The sequence below is a fragment of the Tachypleus tridentatus genome, chromosome 1, assembly GCF_004210375.1.
Source record: "Tachypleus tridentatus isolate NWPU-2018 chromosome 1, ASM421037v1, whole genome shotgun sequence".
Lineage (NCBI taxonomy): Eukaryota > Metazoa > Arthropoda > Merostomata > Xiphosura > Limulidae > Tachypleus > Tachypleus tridentatus.
In genome coordinates, this window is record NC_134825.1 from 23459579 (window position 1) to 23486247 (window position 26669).

The 26669-nt window shown below is 29.9% G+C and overlaps 1 protein-coding gene across 1 annotated transcript; it reads right to left on the bottom strand.

The window, feature by feature from the left end:
* Positions 1-13229: 13229 nt before the first annotated feature.
* LOC143244686 (diuretic hormone class 2-like) lies at positions 13230-18257 on the bottom strand. The gene is made up of 4 exons (XM_076489831.1): positions 18157-18257; positions 16756-16843; positions 14042-14140; positions 13230-13501 (listed from the first exon to the last, which is right to left on the bottom strand). Exons 2-4 carry the CDS (start codon positions 16836-16838, stop codon positions 13369-13371), a joined length of 315 nt encoding a protein of 104 aa, XP_076345946.1. The 5' UTR covers positions 16839-16843; positions 18157-18257; the 3' UTR covers positions 13230-13368.
* Positions 18258-26669: the final 8412 nt, after the last annotated feature.

Here is a 26669-nt window from a genome sequence, read left to right on the forward strand (position 1 = left end):
GACTACCAGATAGGATAGGCTTACTGCTTTTATAGAGAACTCAGTTAGTGGAGAATGCAAGATTGACGTCCGTATGACGTCACCTAGACACTTTTATTACTGGTCATGGAGAGTATGAAGTCTGAAGAACAATCTGGGCGGAGTTGTTATAGCAGTGTTTAATAGAACACTTAAACAGACGTGGTGAGATGTAGATGTTGGACAATATTATGTATACAAGAAGATTTATTTTGTCATTAACCAAACTCCGTATGTTAACGATAATGTTTTGTCATTAGTTTCTTATGCTGTTGTTTCTGTGATTTGAGATATAGAATTTATGAACGTTATTATTAACAACATTCAGAATATTGATGTTTCAGTGGTACTTAAAGATATTGTTCTATTGCAGTATTACTTGTTAGCGTATCCTTCAATCACTTATTTAATAAAATAGGTATTATTATTTCGTTTTTATAACCTTCCAAAAATTCGACGTATGAAACATACGATATTGCATTTGTGTCAAGTTAAAATATATCTAAACTTGCTCTTATAATAATTAATTAATGTTTTTAATAACATGCATTATAATGTAAAAAAAATAATGCAATATTTTCTTATTACACTTCTTAAGAAATTTGTTTAGTTTGCTTTAGTATTTCGTCACATTTAGAATATGTGTAAAGTTCCTATTGACGTATTATAAATTATCTCTCTCAAGTCTACTACTTATTGTTTTACGTATTACAATTTGAGATAGCCAGAAATATTTTAGTTTGGAAGCTAACTGATAGTCTATATGTTTCAAATTTATTATAATTGCCAAATAATTTGATATACACAATTTTCTTTTAAATATAAATAAAATCTTATATATAATAAACACGGGTACGCTTTTCTTGACGGGTAAAATCTAGCCTCTTCGCTTGCAAGGATTTCTACCGACGAAAACATTTTATGTTCTCGGGCAAATACTAACTTCCAGGGTTAATTCACTAAAGTTTGTTTGTTAATTTGTTTGTTTTGAATTTCGCGCAAAGCTACTCCAGGATTTTCTGCGCTAGCCGTTCCTAATTTTGCAAAGTAAGACTAAAGAGAAGGCACCTTGTTATTACCACTCACCGTCAACTCTTGGGTTAATATTTGACCGTCACATTTATGAGATATGTGTTAGAATAAAGTGGTTGTGATTTTACTTTCTCTCACTATATTTCTCTTATAAAGAGCAATAGAAGGAAGGCAGCTAGTCATCACCACCCACCGCCAACTCTTAAGCTACTCTTTTACAAACAAATAGTGGAATTTTTAATGCCCTCACGGTTGAAAGGGTAAACATATTTGGTGTGACGAGGATTAAAACCCTCCGATTACGAGTTGAATGCCTTACTCACCTGGCCTTGCCGGGCCCAAGTTTGTAAAGTTCGAAATCTAAAAACGTTTCTTGTCTAGTATCTCTAGTTTTTCGATTAACCAGCGTTTATTTTGATAATAATTTCCGATATACTAACTGTAGCAAAGAAACAATAATAAACTGTTTTCCCTAGTGTTAGATTTGGCAAGATTCTCGGATATTTAATTGGCGATAACACTCGTGTACATTTGCGCGAAATTCTGACACAGGCAAGCTACGTGTGTCATGCTAAATAATTGCTGTATGCAGTGATATGTCATAGTTTACGTGCAAAGACTATTTTATATCCTTTAATTAAAACGACTGTTCTTGTTAACATTTTTCGAATAAAAGTTATTTAATTGTTATTAACGTAATCTCATTTTTTCTCACATTTTTCCTTTTTGTTGTTAGTGAAAGACTGTGTCCTTTACTCACCACATAAAATGAAGAAAAGCTTCCTCGGTCGAATGTTAAGTGAAAATTTTTCATAAAACAATTTTGTTTTAATCATTCAATATAACACCGCACCTATTGAGTTGCTCATCAGTGGTACAGCGGAATATTTGTGTAGCTTTATGCTTAACTCAAAGATAAAAAAACACATATTCGTTACCCATAAATACTCAATACAGTTTTACTACATAGAAACTGCCTTCTTGGATTTAAAATCATATTGTTTTTTTATTTATGATGAAAAATATTCCTTTTTTTCTATTTTATATAAAATAAATGCGATTATTTTAAAAGAGTTAACAGAAAATTGGTAATTTAATGGCAGTAGTAGATTTTGTATTATTTATGTAGTGCATATTGGTGTGTAGAAGCCACTTTAATGCTATAAATAAAGGACGTTATTGTATTTATATAATAATAAAAACTGTTATCTGTGATAAAAATATACTTATTTTTCAATTATAACCTTTACTACTTAAAAGTGTGATCCATGCTGTAGATTAGCGCTTTCTAGATTTGATTAATTAGGTTTTATTATTTTTGCTAAGCAATTTGACGTCAAGGCCATTGACTATACATTGACTATAATGTATACTATGAGTAACATAAGGACGCAGGCTCGTGAATAATACCCAAGTGTGCATTCTAGGGATCCATTCAGAACGGACATAAAATTTCAGGTTTTAGGTTCTTTTCTCTTGGATTTATGGCGGTTACCCACACACGAACTTTTACATCCTACTTTAGGTTTATCCTTGTGATACTTGTATCTATTCAGCTTTATTCTGGTTGTATTATATTATGCTGTCGTAATTTATATATTGAAAAAATATATTTTAAGTTATTTTAAAAATTCTATTAACTTGACAAATTGCAATATATAAATGTAGTAACTTTTTTGACAACAAAAATATATTTCTTTCCAGACTTTAATTGAAGAAAAAAGATTTTCATTAAAATGATAACAAAAATATTTTCATCCTGAGTTGTGGTTAGATATATCATGGATTACTTAGTTAAACTGAAGCTTTTTAATACACTTTCTGTTCTACACTACATGAGTGACAATTTCATTTATTAACTGTCAGTATAACCATACCCTCCACCTGTGACACAGCCTTTTTTTTGGCGTAATTATAACTCTAAAAACTGAGTTTCGATACCTGTTGTGTGTAGAAAGCAGGCAGACCATTGTTTAGCTTTGTGTTGAACCTAATTGGTTACTTAATACTATAAATACTTGTTCTGACTATCAAAGCTATACGACATCGTTATTGCTAGGATGAACTTGTTCTCGAGAATCGGATGAAATTTTCCGTTAAACAGGTGGTTATGACATACAGGTAAACAAGTGTTAGGATTTGGAAGAGAAGCTCTAATGATTCAGTGTATATTCCATGAACTAATAAGTTCTGGAGTTAAAGATTCTCTAGTTAAAACTGAGATTGTTGTTATCGGATTTACGTTTTTTGTCAGACCAGTTTTTTTTTCTGGACGCCATACAGTAAACACGTTTTCTTTCTTATAGTCAACAATAAACAGATCACAATAAAAATTGTTGATTGTGTGATACTACAGCTCTTATACAATTCCTTGTTTTAATACACCTAGCGTGTGTGTTTTTTCTTACAACAAAGCTATAACGGGCTATCTACTGAGTCCACTGAAGGGAACAGAACTCCTGATTATAGCGTTGTAAGCCCATAGACTTTCCACTAATATTGATATTAATGAAACGGAACATTTGGTTTATATCTTTAAATTTTCAAGATGCTGTGGGTTGTCATTGGATGAATGGACACGTGTAAGAGTAGCCAAGAAGACAACAAACGTTGTTATATGTGTAGGCTATTTTTTACACTAAAATACAGATGGGGTAAGTGGATGTAGTGAATAAAGAAATAATTTATTATTTGTTATATTTCTAACTTGCTCTCATTGTTCCTGGTCTAATAAAACCTGCCACTGCTACAAAGAGAGAAATGTTAATGCATCGAATGTCGTGGATGTTAGACTGTTTTTACTTTCATAGAACAGAATGTATGCAAAAATGTTTCCAAAGATTGGGTATACAAATAAAAATACATCCTTTTCATATTTACTATTAATAACATAATTATATATTTATCAACAGTTCCATTCATGTTTCTGTTATTTATAGTAAGTGTCCAGGTTATTATATCATCATTATAGATGTTAATTAGTTCCAAAACTTTACCATTAACAGCACATAGAGCCCAGAACAGCTAGTCGTTATCGTATTGGTCTATAGAGGTAAGGTTCCGTGTTCGAGTTCCGTTTTCGTCAAATTAATATAAATTATGTTATTTGGGGCAGCGAGTGCGTTAGTAGAGTGACGGTTTAATTCTACTATTCTCTTCTGAGAAGAGTTTGTAGTTGTTGTTATTTAGCTGTCTCTCACTCAATGTGTCACAATATTATAAAATAAGTAATTATATACCACGTTTTAATAAAAACTATTCTTTTTTCTGTGTTTTGTTTTTAAAGTTAGACTCACTAACCCTGCTTTAACTGACAAGACCTATGAAGAGTCTTGATTTAATAGGATCCTTGGTATTCTCGTGTTCCTTGCTATACATTTGTCACAACAAGCTTGTTCCATCACATTGATAAGCTGTGTTGATAATTTAAAAAACCCATAGGATTCTTGTATAAAGTAGTAACATTCTTTCATATTTTGTTACTTTATTACATGTTAACAGCTTTTCTCGTGAAAAAGGATATTTTTAAGATATTGTTACTTGCTACAAGTGCTGTAACTCAAAATAAACTAATATTTATAATCATTAAATAAACTCAACAAAACTTCTATAATTTTATACCCCTGAATGGCTCAACGGTAAGTTTGAGATGCTTTTAGATGCTAAAATTCAAGGTTTGATTTCCCGCATATCGCACATTTGTGTAGCTTTATACAAAACTACAAACAACTTCGTATTTAATTTAACCTAAAGACATATACATGTTTTACACCTAATTAGACAGTAAAAAATTTGTAATAAATTGGAAAACCTTTTCTGATGTAAGCCTGTCTTAAAAGATAATATTTTTAAAGAATAACACTTATATTAATATATTAAAATGTAAAAAGTATAATAGTGTTATTTAAATTCAAATTTTTTAAAAATTGTTTAAGTAAATAAACATTATAACCACAATTATTTTATATTACAGTATGTCTGTTTACCACCGTACGACACGATCGCGCAACCAAGCGATTACTTTAACAGCATAACGTGAAAGGTCGGTGCTCTGTCAGATTATAAGAATTCATAAATACAGCAAAAATTCTTTTATTATTGTTGAATAGTAATATTTATTACATTAGATATATTAACTATCTTTAGGCACTGTTTATGGAGGTATATGGTGTAAGGTGTTTGACTAACAACCATTGTTGTCCACTTTTAATAGTTAGTTTCCTACTTTGTTTTTGTGTGTTATGTTAATGGTAAATGACTGTATACAGAGTTGAGACGTTGTAGGTTTCAACACTTATAGCTGCTTATAATTTTAAATTCACATATTAATTTTTCTCTCATTTTACAGGTGCCCTCATTGTATAAATTATACCCTTTGCCACACTCCTTCCCATGTTAAATGTTCCCTGTTATGGCGATGCTGGTTCTTATTGGTTCTATCGTTTTATTTCACGCTCCTTTTACTGAATTAAAGTCCACAGTTTCGTGTATTCAAACAGATTATATATTAAAATGGTATATTTGTACATGCTTTAAAACATTTTGTTTTACTTAATAAGAATAAGGCTAAAGTTAAATAGTAGAATTAAACTTATAATTGAAGTTTAGTTGAAATGCGTTTTGTTTATTTAAGTTAATAATAACCGTGATTTTGCTTTTGTATAAAATGTTGTCTGTTTTTAATTAACCTAATTTCCTTTTTCAAAATTATATTCTCTTAAGAATTTTAAACAATTTAAACTTTACTCTAAATATTCAAAGTTCTGAAATACATGAAAACAGAATTCTTTGTCATGTATGTTCTTCTTTCTTTTTCTCAATAAGAGGTTAAAATAACCTTAAGAGTGTTTAAAACAGGTACTTGATGTCAGACAGTCGATATCGAATTGCTGTGAGAGTTATTTTTACACGTATCTGTGATATAAATATTTAGTTAGTGTAAATTATATCTTGAAAATGTGAAGAGTTATCAGCTTTTCTTATAACAAATTTGAAATTGATCACAAAACAATTAGCGGAGATAGGAACTCCTGAAGTAAGATTGATTTATAGAAGTAAGATTGATTTATAGAAGTTAAAAGAAATATTTGTTTGAAACAGGTCGAAAAGTTTTATTCCAAATCTTCCAAGTTTAAAATATATCAAGCCACAAGTTCCGTTTGTTATTATTATGTTTCATACTACAATTTCAAACAGCCTGAAAGTGAGTTAAAATGTAAATTATTATTTAAAAGTTAAGTAAATTTCGATATGTATCGAATTTTTTGTATTTGACGACGGAATTGGTACACACAATTTTGTATTTTAAAGAAATGTATTTTAATATATAAACAATATATAATAACGATCATTACCAATAGTTACTACAAATAAGGATTTATATAAAAACGTTTTATAAACTCACAAAAATACTGAGTGTTCTGTCTGGTCTGGAACTGAATATCTTACAGAGGTTTTATTAGAAGCGACTTAATTTTGAACTGACATATGTACATAGCTAAATAGTTGTTCTCTGATAACTCTTTAAGTTCTTCTTGTTTCTTGACAACTAAAGTTATATAAATAGTTCGTAAAATACTGATGTCTGATGTGAATCCATTGATGTTATTTGTCTTTTAATGTTTGAAATATATAAATATTCCTAGTAAATACATTTAACGTTTCCGATTGAGCAGTTGTAATCATATATATAGCATCCGAGGTCTGAAGCTCATCAGCTGTAGCAAACCAAATACATACACTCTGTCTTAGTGCGTCGCTTTAGATGTATTTATACGCGTGAGAAGAGAGTTTGTAGAAATGCTAGCCTTCAAACAATATAGGCCATACAAGGTTTGCGTACCGACATATATATTGCTGATTATTTGACTTGGAAATCTTCTATAATTTCAGTGAATAGGAGGTGATTTTATAATAGAATTTTAACTTACATATATTGTACATTTCTAGACGTAAATTTGACTTAAAGAAACATTGATTTAAAAAAAAGATACGCGATAGTAAATCTGCCAAACTCTTTAACCTTCAATATGACAGTTTTAAACAACCTCAAGACACTTTAAAGCAAGTAGTTGATATAATACAGTCGATAATCGTTTCTTTCTACAATTTATTTTAAACGTTCCTGTGATATAAATATGCTCCTATTTGCGTTAATACATTGAACCTGGGCATTTTACCCTAGCTGTTCCTAATTTAAAAGGGATAAACTAGGGGGGATGGTAGTTGGTAATCACAAACTCTTGGGTTACTCTTTATTGACGAAAAGTAAGATGGGCTTACACATTATATTAGACACATAGATGGGAGGTCAAGTATGTTATTAATATAAATATATATTTGTAGATATTTATAAGATCGTATGTATCTGTCTAGGTACATTCATTTAATGTTCGTGACGTTTCGCCTGAAAGAGCGAATATATCGTTGACAGGATCAAAAATAGATAGACATGAATATGATATTTATAAATCTTATGATAAATGTACTTAACATGCTCAAGGAGGTCATGTTCATATATATATTATGTATACGAGGTTATGATGATCCATGGTTTGTTTCCCAATACTACTTCTATACTCTAGAAGAAGAACTTGCGCCGCACTTTGAAGATAAACATGCTTTATAACAGCAATGGTCAAATTTCACTAGTACATTATAATAGCTCACCAACAAGTGGTGACTAATGATAACTAGTTACGTTTCAAAATTATAAACTTTTATCCCAGATATATTGGAGTAGAATCATCTGCGAATACAAATAAGAAAACAATTATACATCAGACGTTCTTTTTCTACTTTCATGAATATTTCTACAGGTTGCTTAACTTCAAACGGCAATCTATAGGAAATAGTTTTACTGGGAATCAGTAAAGAGAAAACATACAAATATTGATTTTCAACTAAACATAAATAGTTTAAATTAAATACATGTATTTTTAAATGTACAAACATATAATCCAGCCGGTGTATAAAGTAAAAATTAATTGTTAGTAAAATTAAAATTTAATACTTAATAAAATTGGGAATAAAGTCTGATTAATCAGTGTTTATTAATATATATATATTTGTTTATATATACGTGTTGGGATTATGAAGCTTTAGAAACGCCTCCCAGTGGATCAGCGGTATGTCTGCGGACTTAAAACGCTAAAAACCGGTTTTCGATACCTGTGGTGGGCATAGCACAGATAGACTCTTCAGTAGCTTTGTGCTTAATTCAAAACAACAGCTTTAGAAACGTCTAACATTTTCTATTCATAGTTCAAAAAGTTATTTCCTTATATTAAAAAGAGCCTTTAAATCTTATAAACACTTCCACATCGAAATAAAAAACTACATACAAATAAAAAGCGTACAATGTTAAAATAATTCAAAAATAATATTTATTAAAACTGCAGACCAGCTGTACAAATATTAGATATTTTGATTTTTTACGCCATAAAATTCAGGAACGTAAGATAAAGTTCGATTATTTATATATCTGGATAGATTTATACTCCTCTGATGCCATCTAACCTTATTAACCAAATTTTAAGTATTTTGTTTCTTCAAAACCTTAACCTGCAGATAGCATATTGCGTAGGTTTTTACAAAACAAGTATTCAAATTTTTCACCCTTTCTTATATAATGAATATTTTTTAATAAATTCGAAATAATTTTTCTCACGTAATATAGTGTAATCTCTGTTTTTGCAATTAAGATTAAAGCTAGACAATTGCTCTATTCACATCGGTTATCGAAACTTAATTTCTAGTGTTTAACTTCCCAGACATACTGCTGTACCACTGGAGGGAGACCAACCAGTCTAGTATTAAAACCTCAATAAAATACTTTAAAATAATAGGATGTATTCAAATATTACAATTTAATAACTATAGTAATGTTATTAAAATGGAAAGTATCAAAATTAGTTATTGTAACTAAATGTTCTAATAATAAATTATTTCTATGACACTATGACTCTTTTTGTCTCACACCACGTTGTAGCTCCGAGTAAAGTACATCACAGAGCGACTATTATAACAGTATAATATCAAGTTTCGGTGCAATACTAGAGTAGTAAAATTTATAAAAAAAGCAAAATTTCTTTCACTCACTTTGAACAGTGATATCTGTTGACTTAGATACATTAACTTTCTTCAGACACAGTCATAAAATAAATTAAAACTTTTTGTTATCTACGAGCTAATATTTTATATATATATCAATGAGTTGTGGAAGAGTATTAGAATATTGAATGTTGGTTAATGTTTGTCCAATGTTTAAAGAAAGTGATAAACATTGTTCAAGAAATTATAGGTCAGTTAAACTTACACCTGTAGTTTAACTAATGTGGTTGAAGATGCTCTTAAAGCAGTTTGATATAGTGTCAAAGAACCAGCGTGGTTCACCATGGAAAGTCTTGTTTATCAAATTTTTCGACATTTTTTGAGAGTTTTGTTTGTTTGTTTTGGAATTTCGCACAAAGCTACTCGATGGCTATCTGTGCTAGCCGTCCCTAATTTAGCAGTGTAAGACTAGAGGGAAGGCAGCTAGTCACCACCCACCGCCAACTCTTGGGCTACTCTTTTACCAACGAATAGTGGAATTGACCGTCACGTTATAACGCCCCCATGGCTGAAAAGGCGAGCATGTTTGGCGCGACGGGGATGCGAACCCGCGACCCTCAGGTTATGAGTCGCACGCCTTAACACGCTTGGCCATGCCGGGCCTTTTTTTTTTAGAGTAAAAGACAAAGAGTAGTAATAAATATAGTTAGATCAAGCTGAATCACCGTAACAATGATGTAACTCAGGTCTCTGTACTGGATCCTCTGCTGCTTGTGATTGATATTAATGATATTGACTTTGGAATTACTAACAAAATAGTGAAGTGTGCAGATGATATAAAGATGTTTTGGTTGGCTAACTATATCAATGATACTGTAGACTTTCAGGAATACTTACATTATTTGATACATTGAGCTAAAACATGACAGATGGTGTTTATATATCAAAAAGACAAAATAATGCATACAGGTTTACACAATTCAAATATTCCTTTTTACAATTTAAATCATTAAATCTTTTTACAATCATTAAATATTTTGATTGAAGATAACGATCTTGGTGGTGTGATTTAGAAATATCTTGAGCTAATTAATTGTGGCTAGCTAATGGGATTAGAAGTAGCATATTGGGTAGAAATAATGAATACAAAAAAAGGTATATTTTATTGTTTTTCTGTATAGATCCCTTGTAAGATATTGTCTACCGTACTGTGTACAGTTTTGGACTTTCTTGTTTGAAACAGAAACATTCAATTATTAGTAGGTTCAAAGAAGAGCAACTGGGATGACACCTGAAATAATAGAACTCTTCTAGAAATCTTTAATTTCTTGGCAATTTCTAAACAAATTCAAATAATTTTTAGTAACAATAGGAATATGAAATAGAAATATTTTAATAATATGTCTAAAACGTGATTTAAATGTTATATAATATTTTTAGTTTCTACCCACAATCGAGCTTTCTGAAATATCTGGACGTTTGCTGATATTATTGTATTCCTTTTTTAATTCGAACGATAAGTTATTAACCTTGTTTGATTTATATATTTGATGAAGTACATAAAGGTACCCAATTCTTGAAGTTTTTTCTGATAATCTCTTCCTTTATGAAAACAAAATCATTTTAAATTCGTCAAAAAAAAGGTAGTGTTTTGATATTGAAGTTTTCCATTTGAATTTGTTTAAACCTACCATTTCTTGGTAAACCAATAAAATTACTTAAATTTTTATACGTCATCTTGTTATAAAATTGCTTGTTCATTTTTATGAATTTTTGGAAATATTAAGTTGGAACATTTAAGGTTTTGTGCGATTTCCGCTCTTGTAGTGATAAATTATCCTTTACTTGTTTTCAGTAACATAACATAATTCAATTTCTTCACAAATTAACTATACGTAGAGGCTTATTTGTTAAACAGGTATAACTCTGATTTACCTTTACTAAAGATTCATCTTTATTTCAACCTTTACTTGTTTTTGATCACTTGTAATTAATCTGTACATGAACTTTACAACATAGTTTTAATTTTTAGTTTAAAACGGTATTTGTTTGTTATTTGTTATAGAATCTCAGTAAAACTATTTCTTGAAGAATGATATTTGAAGTAACGAAACCGGTAGAATAAATTAAGAAGAGAAGAAAAAAATGTTGTGACAAAAACCGCAAAATTAAAACTGAATATTTATGTTTCTTCTCACGGACCCGTGAAAGTTCATACAAAGTTTAGTGAACATCCATTAATAAGAAGTGAGGTAATTGTCAAAAAGTAGCCCATAAAAAAACCACAAAATGAAAATTTGTTTAAATTCGTTCTATGTAACAAATGAACATTCATAGCAATTCGGGTGAAAATCCACCTACAGCATGCGATGTAGTTTCATAAATATGCAACTGACAGTACTTTGGTTTGAATATCATGTAACTCTACTATAGGGCTATCTGCGCTAGCCGTCCCTAATTTAGTAGTGTAAGAGTAGAGGGAAGGCAGTTCGTCATTACTATCCACCGTCAACTCTTGGGCTACTCTTTCACCAAAGAATAGTGGGAGTAAACGTAACATAATAATGCCCTCACGACTGAAAATGCGAGCATGTTTGGTGCGACTGGAATTTAACCCGCGACCCTCAGATTACGAGTCGCACGCCTTAACACGCTTGGCCATGTCAACGTTTTAAATAAATACCACGTACTTCGTTTCTTATGAAGCTAAACCCACGACCCTGTATATCACAGTGATTGTTTTTTAATTTTGTAAGTCCTACAGTATTTAATTAATATTTTAATATCACCTCAGGTGTTAGTTTAACATTATTCAAATATATATTTTTAAACGTGTTTGACAAATGTTTTACTAAGACCGACTCTGTTAATTTATATTTTTTTGTACAATATTTTGTTGTTCTTTGACCCAGTGTAGCCCCCCGCTAGTACAGCGGTATGTCTCCGGATTTACAACGCTAAAATCAGGGTTCCGATTCCCCTCGGTGGGCTGAGCAGATAGCCCTTTGTGGCTTTGCTATACGAAAAACACACACACAAGACCCAGTGTAAAATCGTCTACACGCATAAACCGTATTATAAACCTCACATTCATCAACTTCTGATACTTTAACTATTATACATGTGAAAATATTATTTAACTAAGAACAGGTAGAAAATGTCACACTACATTCTAAGATTTTTTAATTATGTTGCATATTATTGCTGATAATTCTTAGACATGTGGGAAGAAAACCTTGATCCAATTAACTTTCATATTTTTTAAATTTCTTCATGATACCATATAAAATGTATTATAATGTATCATGTACAATCCATCAATGATACCAATATCATATCACCTATACTTAGCTACTGGTCTGAAATAAATTACAATTTTTAAATAACAGTCATGAGTGTAGATTCTCTGTGTTCTAAATACAAAAGTAGAAAAGTTCAAATAATCTACAAACAACCAAATTTTATTAAGGTTGAATATTATCTTTAAAGTTTTCCATCCTTTTTCTGGACTTCTCCATATTATTTGTAACAAATATAGGAAGTCCCTTGCGTAATAGGGCAATTAGGTAAACTGTATATGCAATTTTACTCAAATTGTATTTTCCATTTAATAAATTGATCAAACTTTAATTTCTAACAGTTCAATAAACAGCGTGCTTGCAATTACCTGCACGTCTAACATTTCAACAACAATACTCATAGTAAGTAAATACAGCTCTTGCAGCCGAAATATTGGTATGTATTTCATAATCGAATTTAGAACCAAATAGTATGTATTAAAGCATTCAAGATTATGTGTAATTCAGTTTGTCTTTTAAATTATGATTGTTTGTACCAATTAAAAAAGCAATACCAAAAGATTAAATAGCAGTAGCATTGAAAACCTGTATCGTAAATCAAAAAGTATATCGTTACTTGTTGAGGGTAGTAAGTAAATAATTAATTAAAATAAAACAGCTTCGTATTTAAACAAATATAAGATTTAGATCACCGATTAATAAGCAAAACAAAATCAAAAACAATAACTAAATAAATGTACCCTGACATTTCTTACCCTTAAACTGAACGTCTTATATGATCTACCACAAAAAATGCTGTCAAAAAATAAAGAAAGAAAGAAAATCGTATTTTGTGCAGAAAGTACTTTATTCTTACAAGTACACTATATTACATTTATTATGTGGAACATCCATTTTAAATGCGATTTCTTTTTAATTTTATTTATTACTTGACATTCAACAATAGCTCTAATTCTATCATTCATTCTTAATTGTTAACGTCGCGACGCCGTCTACCAGGTCCACCAGCGAAATTGGCAGCAGCTAATCCCATGAGATGTTTAGCAGCTTGGCTTCCAGAAAATCCACGGGACAATCCTAAGTCCAGTCCTCGCTTCTCACTAAATAATATCGGAATAAAAGATAATCAAAACATGTTGTATTGTTTATTTAACAACAAATCAGGGGCTAGATTCCCTCGTTGAAATCAGGAAATAGCCCAATGTGGATTACTATAAGAAAACACATTTAACAACAAAAACTGTTCAGCAGAACAGTATTACAGATAAATAGTGAATTTACTGTGTGATGTTTGCAGTTCATTACATTTTAGTCAAATATTTCCTAAATCAATTTACACGTATAAGGAAAATATTTTATACATCCGAATAATATTTCTTTATTAAACTGAATAGTGAAAGAAAAATAGTTGTAGACCAGAAAAGTCTTCGTTCTGAAAGCTGCTATGATTGTTCAGTGAAATATTTAGCTCTAGTTTACCTCTGTCTTCCTTTTCTTTCAATTTCATCGAATATTTTAATATTTATTAGTAATAGAATGCAATTTTCGCTTTTTTTTTATAGATACTTTTTCTTATAATCAAATAATTATAAGTACAGAGATTTCAAAACACTAAATAACAAATACAGTTTTTTACGTACGTTTTACCACTTTCAGAAGCGAGCAGACTCTCCACTACTCCGTTCAATACTCGCCTCGCTTCATCAGGATGTTCAATTTCCAATAGACCGCGTTGAAACCTAAAAGCATATTAGTCAATAATGTGAAAGAGAACTACCTCACATGAATAGTCAAAGATACATTTTGAACATGCAACTTTTTATTGAAGAATATATCTAGATAAAATTACAAAAAAATCATAATGTATTTTCGTGATATGAACCTGAGATGGTATAACATAATTATTGGTGTTTCGGGAACATAAGGAAACAAAGTATATCGAGAAATATTATTATGGAGAAATAAATTTCTACGTAGATAGTTACGACGTCATAATTAACCTTATTTTTCTTATCTAGATGTAGAGTACCCTTGTTCGAGAATAATAAGTACTTTTTTTTCTTAAGAAAAAGAAGTGTAGGATATTTGGAGTATATGCCAATTACTCAAGGACTTGTATTGAGTTCTCTCTAACCCATATACCTACTAGTTTGTGATGTTTAACAATAGCCAATAATTCTACCAGAAATGAGTGCATTATTTCTCTGTAAAGCTGTAGAAACTAAATTTACATAAGTTTCCAGATTTATCGACTATATTTGCGGATCAAATCACAGACCAATGTATTTTATCCAGTAAAGTTCTTGTGTATGTTGCTAAAAGCATATTTACTTTATTTGCTGTAGTAATTGGCTCAAACAGACAGAGAAATTCCCGAAGCTGAAGAGCAGAATGAACGTAACCAAAGTGAAGAAATCACGAACATTTTAATTATGAGATGAAAGCCATCCTATTTTTAAATTGTTTTTACATTATGCATGCGATCTGTATTTTACCGCTTTTTCTCTGATTCAAATTAAGGATTTACGATACACTGATAAAAAATATTCAGCCTCACATTATATGACCCATATTATGAAGTTTGGAAAATTTATAAAAAGGACAAATCCATACATTTCGAACTAATGTATTATCTTCACACCACCTCCTTTGGAAGGAAATATATCTATTCCAAATTTTAAAAAGAATGGTTACAGGAGTTTATATCATTATTTCAAATTTATAATATCAATAAAGGATGTGGTTCACTCTTGGATAAATATGTAAAATAGATTGTATTTTTGGAATGAAAGTTGACAATTATCGATAATTGGAAAGCTGAAGTAGTTCATAATATTTAAAGGTTGTTACCCAGATGTCGATTTGATTTTTTTTTCTCTCTTCAGGCTACATGATTTAGAAACTGAACATAGAACATGAAACTCACTTCAAAACTAACCTAATAAATTATTATACGTAATTCTACTAATAAAGAAATGTGATACAGAAATTTACTTTGTCTATTGTTGTTAAATAGAGATTAATAGTTTTAGATAAAAGTATTTCATTAATGTAATTTTAAACGTAGCTCAGGAACCCTTAGTTTACATAATGATTTAAATCATATATATTTCAGTAAAAGAACCTTGTTTTCAATGTAAAGCTTCGTGTTTACCGTTATGCTACAATCCAAATAAACTAAGTACGTCGTACATAAAGACACGTTATTTTTATAAAACATCTCAGTCAGCACGTGTTTACATCAGTCAGAATAATTTCTATCACTCTTATGTCAATACAGATAATGTTTTACCGATCGCTAGTGGAAGAGAATAAAGCTCACCTGAATATCTACTTCTTAATTAAAAGTGAGTTTACAAAAACTAAAAATACTTAGTTCTGTATAACAACATCCTGATATATTGATATTGTAATCAAATATTTGGCGCCTTCTTGGGAAAGTAAGGTTGTTTTCAGCTACACATAAAACTACATTTTTACTGTAGTTCGCGGCTCTAAGTGACCTGATGAACTGTAATATTGCAAGTATTAGATCCAAATGCTGTTACGTAACACCCAACTACTTGTCATTTCTTCAATTGGAAAACGTTATTTGTCTCAATGCAACAATATAAATCAATGAAGCATTTACCTTCTATTTATAATGTACAATGTGCAGTCAGCGACAGAAACTCATATTCTAAGAGACCTGGAATAAGCAGTTTTCCCTTTTAAAGCAAAAGTAGTTGGTTTGGATTCTACTTGATATTAGCAAATCCTTTTGAAATTACACCTCTCAGTTGGAAATACGAAAATGAGGTAATGTTAAGAATGACTTCTCTCGCCTGAAGCGTGATTTTGGTAATAAAATTGAATGGCGTCATATTTACAATAGAAAATATAAGGCAGCCATTAACCAGTACTCTTTCACTATTTAGTCACTTTTAAACGAATAGGATTATATATAGCTATAGTTATAAACGTTCCTTAGCTGAATACGAAATACGAATTCGAAAGCAAACATGATAACAAGGCTGTAGAAAGTAATAATCTAAAGTGATATCAAAGAAAGATAATTTAACTAATTGTAGTTCTTTCTTCACAATCTAGTAATTAAATCTAAAGTAATTCTAACTTACATAGTTTAAGGTAAGTATGTTGTGTAATGAAATATCTCTTCGGCTCAATAGGGTTGTTATTGTTAATTCAATGCTTTCGTACATGAGACATATAAAGTATGTATGTATGTACAATCAGATATCTCACCCTATAGTATAACTGGAGTATATTAAATAAGAGTAAAGTATAACACTAATTTAAGGTATATGTGTAAGAAACTTATACTGTAAAATAACGAGAATATTCTGTAACCAACCTGTACTGAGGCAAGGAAGCTGACAAGACTGACATCAGGAGAAACATGATAATGAAACCAACGATTACTGATATTTTGACCATAGTGTCTATATAAGAATAAAGGACACAAAGTATAAGTTAATAATGGTATTATATAAAGTATATCACATTATGTCCAACTTTGATTAAGTCTGCAGATAGCAGAGAAATTAAGACACCAAAAACTACACAAGATATAGAGGACATGCTGTTTAGATCTATAGTTCATTAAATGGACATGTTGCATATTTATATTAATATTGAAATATGGAATTACAACAACGTATCCAAACTTTATCTAAACTTATTATTACAAACACGCATCTTAAATAAAAACACAAAAGGCCCTATTGAAGACTAGTAAGTTTGCCTTCTTTCTATGCTATTAACGAAATTAAGTCTATCTGATAACACATCACTAGAATTTATAATTTTATTAACGTAAACTTCCAACCACTTTTGATCTGCCACTTTCTTTTATTATCACAACCAAACGACCCTATGAAAACAACACTATAAACAAAATTACATTGTAGTAAGACTGATAGTCTCTGAAGTTAAGATCCTCGCACTTAATGTAATGTTACATCTGTTACAAGTAACAGGCTTTGTTACCTGTATATCGAAGGCACATGTGACTGTAATGGCCATGTAATATTTTTTCATTATTTGACTTAGAATTTCGCGGAAAGCTACAAAAAAATAGATATCAATCCATAGTTACACTAACAGTCTAAAAGCAAGACAAAAAAGTGAACAGCATTCGCCAACATATCTTGTGATAATATTATCTAAAAGGATAGTTGTAAGTTACATCGCTCTAATGAAAGGCAAATAGCAGCTAACTACTGATCGTTCATTTGACGTACTAGTCAAACGATTGATCTGGTAATTAGCGTCACATTGCGTTATATCATATAACTCTACATACACCCGAGGTTAAAAAAATAGTGTTGTATATTTCAGTTTTTCAGACAATTATTTTATGCTCACTGATATTAATCTCTTCTGTCCTAGACGGTACAACAGAAGTTTACTTGTAATTTGTTCGTACCTCTTAAACATAAAAACAATCAAAAAGCACATTTACACATACAGATTAAAATGTGAAAGTTACTCTAACTAGGTAAAAAGTATAAGTCAAATATTATGGAACTATATGACATTCATGAATGATTACATTAAACCGACACGAAATTAGTATATATTTTAGTTTCTTTTTCCTATAGAATGTTACGTTTTTAAAGGTATAACACTTTCCCATCCACTTTAAAAATTCAAATAAACAAACAAACCATGAATGTTTTCAACTATTAATTATAACAAGTTGTTACTGAAGTACAGATTTGGTTGTTATATGAGTTAAAAGATGTGAATTTACCTCTGGAGTGATGCAGAGACTCAGCTGAAAATTCCACTCTTCTGTCAGGTAGGATCTTGAAATAGCTGGTGGGACTCGTTCAGTGCTGTTGACTGACTACCAGATATGATAGGCTGACTGCTTTTATAGAGAACTCAGTTAGTGGAGAATGCAAGATTGACGTCCGTATGACGTCACCTAGACACTTTTATTACTGGTCATGGAGAGTATGAAGTCTGTAGAACAATCTGGGCGGAGTTGTTATAGCAGTGTTTAATAGAACACTGAAACAGACGTGGTGAGATGTAGATGTTGGACAATATTATGTATACAAGTAGATTTATTTTGTCATTAACCAAACTCCGTATGTTAACGATAATGTTTTGTCATTAGTTTCTTATGCTGTTGTTCCTGTGATTTGAAAGATGGAATTTACGAGCTTTATTATTCACAATATTTACAATATTGATGTTTCAGTGGTACTTAAAGATATTGTTCTATTACAGTATTATTTGTGAGCGTATTTTTAAACAGTTATTTAACAAAAAAAAGGAATTATTATTTCGTTCTTAGAACCTTCTAAAAATCCTTCGTAGGAAACATAAAATATTGCATTATTGTAAAGTAAAATATATCTATACTTGCTCTTACAATAATTAATTAATGGTTTTAATAACATGCATTACAGTGTAAAAAAAAAAGCTGGGCTACTCTTAACCAACGAATAGTGGAATTGATGGAAACTTATAACGCCCCTAAGGCTGAAAGTGGGAACATATTTCGTGTTACGAACCTGTGGAATATGAATTGAGTGCCTAACTCACATAGTCATGCTGTGCGTAAGATTCGAAATCTGTGAACGTTTCATGTCAAGTATCTCTAGTTTTTCGATTAAGTAGAGTTTGTCACAATTATATCTTCTTATGTACCAACTGTAGCAAACAAACAATAATAAACTGTTTCCCCGCGTCTTACATTAGGCAAGATTTTCGCAAATTCAACTCTACTTTTGCGCGAAATTCTCAAACAAGCAAACTGTTTAAGTTTGACATGAGGATTATTAGCAGCATGTGGTTATATTTTTATATATATGTTGTCATGGCGTATGTACAAAGATCATTTAATTAAAACGAATGTTGTTTCTAGTATTTTTTTTGAATAAAATTATATAATTGTTATTATTAACGTGATCTATTTTTTTCCCACAATTTTGCTTTTTCTTGTCAGTGTAAAAACTGTATTCTTTCCTAACCATGTAAAATCAAAACATGATGTCTAGGTCGAATATTAAGTGTAAAATTTTATATAAAACAAATATGTTTTAATCATTCAATATAACACCGCACATTGCTTCACAGAAACTTCTTTCTTGTCAGTCAAATCATAGATTTTTTTATGATGAAAAATATGCATTTATTAATAATTTTATGTCAGTATTAGATTTTGCATTATTTATGCAGAGCATATTGGAGGCTAAAAGACACTTTAATTTCATAAATAAAGGATCTAATAATACTGAGTTATTTTTTCTATATAATAATAAAGAACTGTTATCTGTAATAAAACATATTTATTTTCCAATAATAATCTTTTCTTCTTAATATGTCTGATTCACGCTGCAGATATGAGCTTTCTCGGTTTCGTTAATTAGGTTTTCTTGTTGTTGCTAAGCAATTTGACGTAAAGGCTATTGTTGAAACGCATTGGCTTTTCCCTATATTAGAAGTTGTTAATCTCCCCGATTGACCACAGGGTATAATACCAAGAGTCACATATGCAGGCACACTCGTGAATAACACCCAAGTACACACATTCGAAATCCATTTAAAACGCACGCAAAATTTCAGGTTTCTAGGTTCATTCCTCTTGGATTTATGGAGGCCACACACACACGAACATTTATATGCTACTTCAGCTTTATTCTGATTCAATTATAGTTTGCTGTAGTAATTTATGTGTTGAAAAAGCTATTTTAAAAATCATATTAAGTTGACAAATTGCAATATATAAACGTAATGGCTTCATAAACAATAAAATATGTACTTTTTTTCCATACTTTAACGGAATAAAAAGATTTTCCTTAAAATAACAACAAAAATATTTTAATTTTCATCCTGAGCTGTTGGTAAAAATATCAAGGATTACCAAGTCCAAATGAACCTTTTTTAAAACGCTTTCTCTTTTAGAATACATAAGTGACACTTTTTCTCTTAAATATCAGTGTAACCAAATCCTTCCTCTGGGACACAGCCTTTTATCTGGAGAATTATAATGCTAGAAAGTGGGTTGCGATACCTGTTGTGTGTAGAACGTAGATAACCCATTGTTTAGCTTTGTGTTGAACTTCAAAGAGCAGCACAACCTAATTAGTTTCTTAACACTATTAATACTTGTTCTATCTATCAAAGCTATACGACATCGTTATTGGTAGGATGCACTTGTTCTAGAGAATCGGATTAACTTTTCCGTTAAACAGGTGGTTATGATATAGAGATAAACAAGTGTTAAGATTTGGAAGAGAAGCTCTAATGATTCAGTGTATATTCCATGAACTAAAAGTTCTGGAGTTGAAGATTCTCTAGTTAAAACTGAGTTTGTTATTATCGGATTTACGTTTCTTGTCACATCCGTATTTCTCCTGGACGTCGTACAGTAAACACGTTTTCTTTCTTACTGCCAGCAATAAACAGATTAAAAAAAAAATGTTGATTCCATTGTACTACAGCTATAATACGATTTCTGGTTTTAGTAATTAGAGAGTTTCTGTATTTTTTTCTTATAGCAAAGCAACAACGGCATTCTACTTAGTCCTCCGAATGGAATCAAACTCCTGATTTTAATGTTGTAAGTCCGTAGACTTGACATCAATATTCATAGTAATGAAACGGAAAATTTAGTTTATAGTTTATTTTCAAGATGCTCGGAGTTGTTGTACGATGATTAGCCACGTGTAAAAGTAGACAAGATGACAACAAACGATGTTATATGGGTAGGCCATTTTTTACACTAAAATACAGATGTGGTAATAAGATCTAGTGAATGAAGGAAAAATTGATTAGTTTTTATATTTCTAACTTGCTCTCATTGTTCCTGGTCTAATAAAAACTGATACTGCTACAAAGAGGGAAACGTTAATGCATCGAATATCGTGGATATTAAACTATTTGTACTTTCATAGAACAGAATATGTGCAAAAAGGTTTCCAAAGATTAGGTATAAATAATAAAAATACATCTTTTTGTATTTATTATCAATAATATATTTATATATTTATCAACATTTCACTTCACGTCTCGGTTATTTATAGTAATCGTCCAAATGATTATATCATCATTATAGATGTTAATTAGATCCAAAACATTACCATTAACAGCACCTAGAGCCGAGAACGGCTAGTCGTCATCGTGTTGGTCTATAGAGGTAAGGTTCCGTGTTCCAGTTCCGTTTTAGTCAAATAAATATAAATCATGTCATGTGGGGCAGCGAGTGCGTTAGTGGAATGACGGTTTAATTCCACTATTCGTTCTGAAAAGAGTTGGCATTTGGTGTTGTTGTTTAGCTGTCTCTCATTCAATGTGTCACTGAAAAAGTAATTATATACTCTATTTTGCTGGGTGTTTTTTTAAAGTTAGACTCACTAAGTCTGCTTTAACTGACAAGACCTATGAAGAGTCTTGATTTAATAGGATCCTTGGTATTCTAGTGTACCTTGTTACACATTTGTTAGAAAAAGCTTGTTCCCTTACATTGTTTTTATATCCTCACACCTAAATACCTTTAACATAAGCAACAACAAAAATTTGTTGATAAACTGTTTTGATAATTGTCAAAACCCATAGGATTCTTTTATCAAGTAGTAACGTTCTTCCATATTTTGTTATTTTATTACATGTTAACAGCATTTACCTAAAGAAAAAAGGATATTTTTGAAATATTCTTCCTTGCTACAAGTGCTGGAACATAAAATAAACTAATATTTATAATAACTAAATAAACTCAAAAAAAAGCTTCTATAATCTTTATACCCCCTGAATAACTCAGCGGTAAGTTTAAGATGGTTTTTTGGTGCTAAAATTCAGGGTATAATTTCCCGCAGATCAAACATTTCTATAGCTTTATTCAAAACTACAAACAATTACGTATTTATCTTAAAGATATATACATGTTATACGCCTTACTGGACAGAGAAAAATCTGTATTAAGATGGAAAACGTTTTCTGATGTAAGCCTGTATTAGAATATAATATTTTAAAGAATAACACACATTGATATATTACAATTTAATAAGTACTGTAGTGTTACTTATATTCGAAAGTTTTAAAAATTGCTACAGTAAATAAACATTGTAACGACAAATTATTGATATTACACTATATCTGTTTAACATTGTACGACGTGATAACTGACAATCATTTACGCAACCAAGGGATTATTTTAACAGCATAATATCAAAGGTCGGTGCTCTGTTAGATTATTAGAATTTATAAATACAGCAAAAGTTCTTTTATTAATGTTGAATAGTAATACTTATTATATTAGATATATTAACTATCTTTAGGCACTGTTTATGGAGGTATATGGTGTAAGGGGTTTGACTACTAATCCATTGTTGTCCACTTTTAATAGTTCGTTTCCTACTTTGTTTTTGTGTGTTTCTTTAATATTAAATGACTGTATTCAGTGAATAATAGTTTTAAATGTGAGACGTTGTAGGTTTCAACACTTATAACTGTTTCTACGTTTTAATTCACATTTTGATTTTTCTCTCATTTCACAGGTACCCTCACTATGTAAATTATACCCTTTAACACATTCCATTCCTATGTTATGGTGATGATGGTTCTTATTGGCTTTATCGTTCTATTTCATGTTTCTTTTACTGAATTAAATTCCACAGTTTCATGTATTCAAACACAATTTATATTAAAATGGTATATTTGTACATGCTTTAAAACATTTTGTTTTACTTAATAAGAATTAGGCTAAAGTTAAATAGTAGAATTAAACTTATAATTGAAGTTTACTTGGAAAGCGTTTTGTTTGATACTGAAAAATGTATCCAGACATTTCACAGATGATGTTTAACTATTCAAAAGATAAGATGATGCATATAGGTTTTTTACAATTTAAATGGGAAATCATTAATCAATGTGGTTCAAGATAAAGATCTTGACGGTGTGATTTAGAAATATCTTAGGGATTCAAACAGTGAATTGTAGTTAGATAATAGGATTTTAAGTAGCATATTGGGTAGAAATATTCAAGACAAGAATATGTATTTTATTGTTTTTCTTTATAGATCACTTGTAAGGTATTATTTACTTTACTGTGTACAGTTTTGAAGATTCTTTTTTGAGAAAGAAACATTCAATTATTAGTCGGTTCAAAGAAGAGCAACTAGGATGACACCTGGGATAATAGAACTCTTCTAGAAATCTTTAATTTCTTGGCTATTTCTAAATAAATTCAAAATTATTTATCAAAACCCATAAAATTCTTTTATTGAATAGTAACATTATTTCATATTTAGTTATTTTATGTTTACAGCTTTTACCGTAAAAAAGGATATTTTTAAAATATTCTTCCTTGTTAGTAATGCTAAAACTTAAAAAAATATTTATAATCGGTAAACGTACTCAAAAAAAAAACTTCTGTTATTTTTCTGTCCCCTAATAATTAAGCAAAAAGTTTGAAATGTTTTTAAATGCTAAAATTAAAGTTTGATTTCACGTAGATCGCACATTTATGTTGCTTTATGCAAAAATACGTATTTATCTTAAAGATATATACATGTTTTACACCTCATTGGAAAAGGAAAATTTCTATTAAACTGGAAAAAGTTTTCTGATGTAAGCCTGTTTTTATAATATAATACTTTTAAAGAATAACACACATTAATATATTAAAGTTTAATAAGTACTGTAATCTTACTTAGTTCGAAAGTAACAAGTTGTTTGATTGTTTGGTTTTAGTTTTAACTGTAATAAGTTGTTTGATTGTTTGGTCTTACTCTTAAATGTAACAAGTTGTTTGTTTGTATTGTTTGGCTTTTTTTTTAAATGTAACAAGTTGTTTGTTTAATTGTTTGGTCTTCCTCTTTAAAGGTAACAAGTTGTTTGTTTGATTGTTTTTGCTTACTCTTAAATATAACAAGTTGTTTGTTTGATTATTTGGTCTTCCTCTTAAATGTAACAATTTGTTTGTTTGATTGTTTGGTTTTAGTGTTTAATGTAACAACATGCTTGAAAGTCGTCACCAAGGAGCGTATAACAAAAATATGATGGGATACTGTATTTGGGGGCTGATACGTGAAAGTGATTTAGATTAAAGTCGCAAATCTCGAAACACTACTCACTTCTAAACATTTTTTGTATAACTTTAGTATAAATACATGTAAATCTTGATTCATATGTTGTTTTTCAACCTTATGTAAATGAAAATGTGCAATTTTCTCCATTTTTACATAGAAAATAGAATAATTTCTAAATTTCATTATCCATGTCACAAAAGCAAAGTTTGAAGGGAATAATGGCCATTTTCTGTACTTTTACATCATAAGCAATTAAGAAATAACACATACTATCCAGGAACAAAGGTTGTGTTACATCGTTAAATATCCATCAATGTTACATGTGTTCCCCTGAATCTAAGTTATCTAATAATGTTATTTCTGTAGTGCTCAACCAAAGTTATTTAATTCTGCCAGATGTGAGTTGTTTAACAATTTTACTTGTATAGCACTTGCACAAAACTACACAATGTTCTATTCCATAATAATTACACATGCAAGTTTAAAAGCCTTTAGTGATTTTCAATTATTGAAACCATTAGTATTAAAGAAATTTTGCAAAGGAGCAAAACCATGTCTTAAAATGTATGGATGGACATAGTGTGGAGAATTTAAATTTTGTGTTGTTGAAAAAATAATAACAAAATGTTAGTATTCTCAGAGAGAAAAGGGGAAAACTTACTTTTGGAGCATAAATTACTTTCACTAACTTATACTAAGCTTATGATGAAAAAATTTTAACAGCTTTTATTTTTCAGAAGATATTCAATGATCTCTATAAGTAAAATTTAGACTAACATAATGTTGCTGTCATGATTACAGTAATATCAAGAAAATGTTTAAATAGATACAGAATCAAAGTAAAAAATTGACTCAATAGATTGTTTGCTTTAGAGCAAAACTATCTTCTGTGCTTCGTGCAGGGAACTGAATGACAAAACTTGCATTGTAAGTTTGTAAACTAACACTGCCACATCAGGGGACTACACACGTGACATAATGGTACTTGTATGATGATAGTAATGTTAAAGAAATTTTTAATAGATATACCACCAGAAAATATTGACACAAAATTAACAATCATCTAAAGAGAGTTAAATGCTGGTAAAACAGAAGAGATTAAGTTTGAAGATGTCACTACTGTGGACTTACTCTCATCTTTACTGTTTTATTTATGGTCTAAACGTAATATAGACTTATCTTCTAACTAGCTTTGTCTTTACTTTTACCAAGAGAAAAGAATTAAACTTAGTTGTTTCATAATGAGATAAATTACACCAAAATATAAAGAAACATACAGAAATAAAGCTGAGTTAACTATATTCAGTAAATGTTTATTGATTCACTTTAGTGATGTTTCATACTATCACTTTATAAAGCTGATCCACCAAAGTCAGTAGTAAATATAAGTATCTTCCAGAAATTATCCATTTCTTAAAAAAACATTTTTTACAATATTCAGTAAATGTTAAATCATTTAGGAAGAAAGATGTCAACATATAAGTTCTCTAAACAAAACCATTCTGAGATCTTGAAACAAGATAAAAAATGTTTTGCATACTTTACTTGAAAAATCATATTATGAGATACCTTCATTATCTAAACATGCTCTGACAAGTCACCAACTACGAAGGAATAATGTTTATAGAAGTTATAAACTAAAATATACGATATATAACAAAATGAAAGTAGAAAACTTAATTTGTCAAGTGAATTATTAATTACAACCACTACTCATTTTCATAAAAGAATTATTTGTAGTCACAGTGAACATTAGAACCATTGTTGTGAATGACTATTATCAATGAATAATGGAATTCTTTGTTTAAAGAAAAGTTTCTTAGAAACAACTTTTATATAAATACATTTAAAATTACTTAAAACTCACTTAAGTTAACATTTTCAAATTTTGTAACACATAATAAAGTTATCACTTGCACAATAAAAGAATAAAGCAACCTTTTTAAAACCTCTAGAAATATACAATATACAAATGTACCGATACTGACAAACCACACATTTTTCAAGTTTGAAAACTATTACACAGGTTACAGCTTTAAATAACAAATGTGACAATTTAATGAAGAATATCGAAATTCTATAAAGTCAAATATACAATGTCCCAGTAATAATGCATTATTTTATAAAAAATATATTACTACTTAAAAATAAACTAAAACCATAACAAACAAGCTAAGCACAGGCTTTTGTATATATTAGAAAAAAACTAACACTGACAAACGTA

Excerpts from the sequence above, each read along its gene's own strand:
- LOC143244686 (XM_076489831.1), bottom strand. The coding sequence starts at position 16,838 with ATGGTCAAAATATCAGTAATCGTTGGTTTCATTATCATGTTTCTCCTG. Across the intron at positions 14,141-16,755 it reads GCTTCCTTGCCTCAGTACAG|GTTTCAACGCGGTCTATTGG; the intron begins GTTGGTTACAGA and ends ATATGCTTTTAG. Across the intron at positions 13,502-14,041 it reads GCTTCTGAAAGTGGTAAAAC|TGAGAAGCGAGGACTGGACT; the intron begins GTACGTAAAAAA and ends GATATTATTTAG.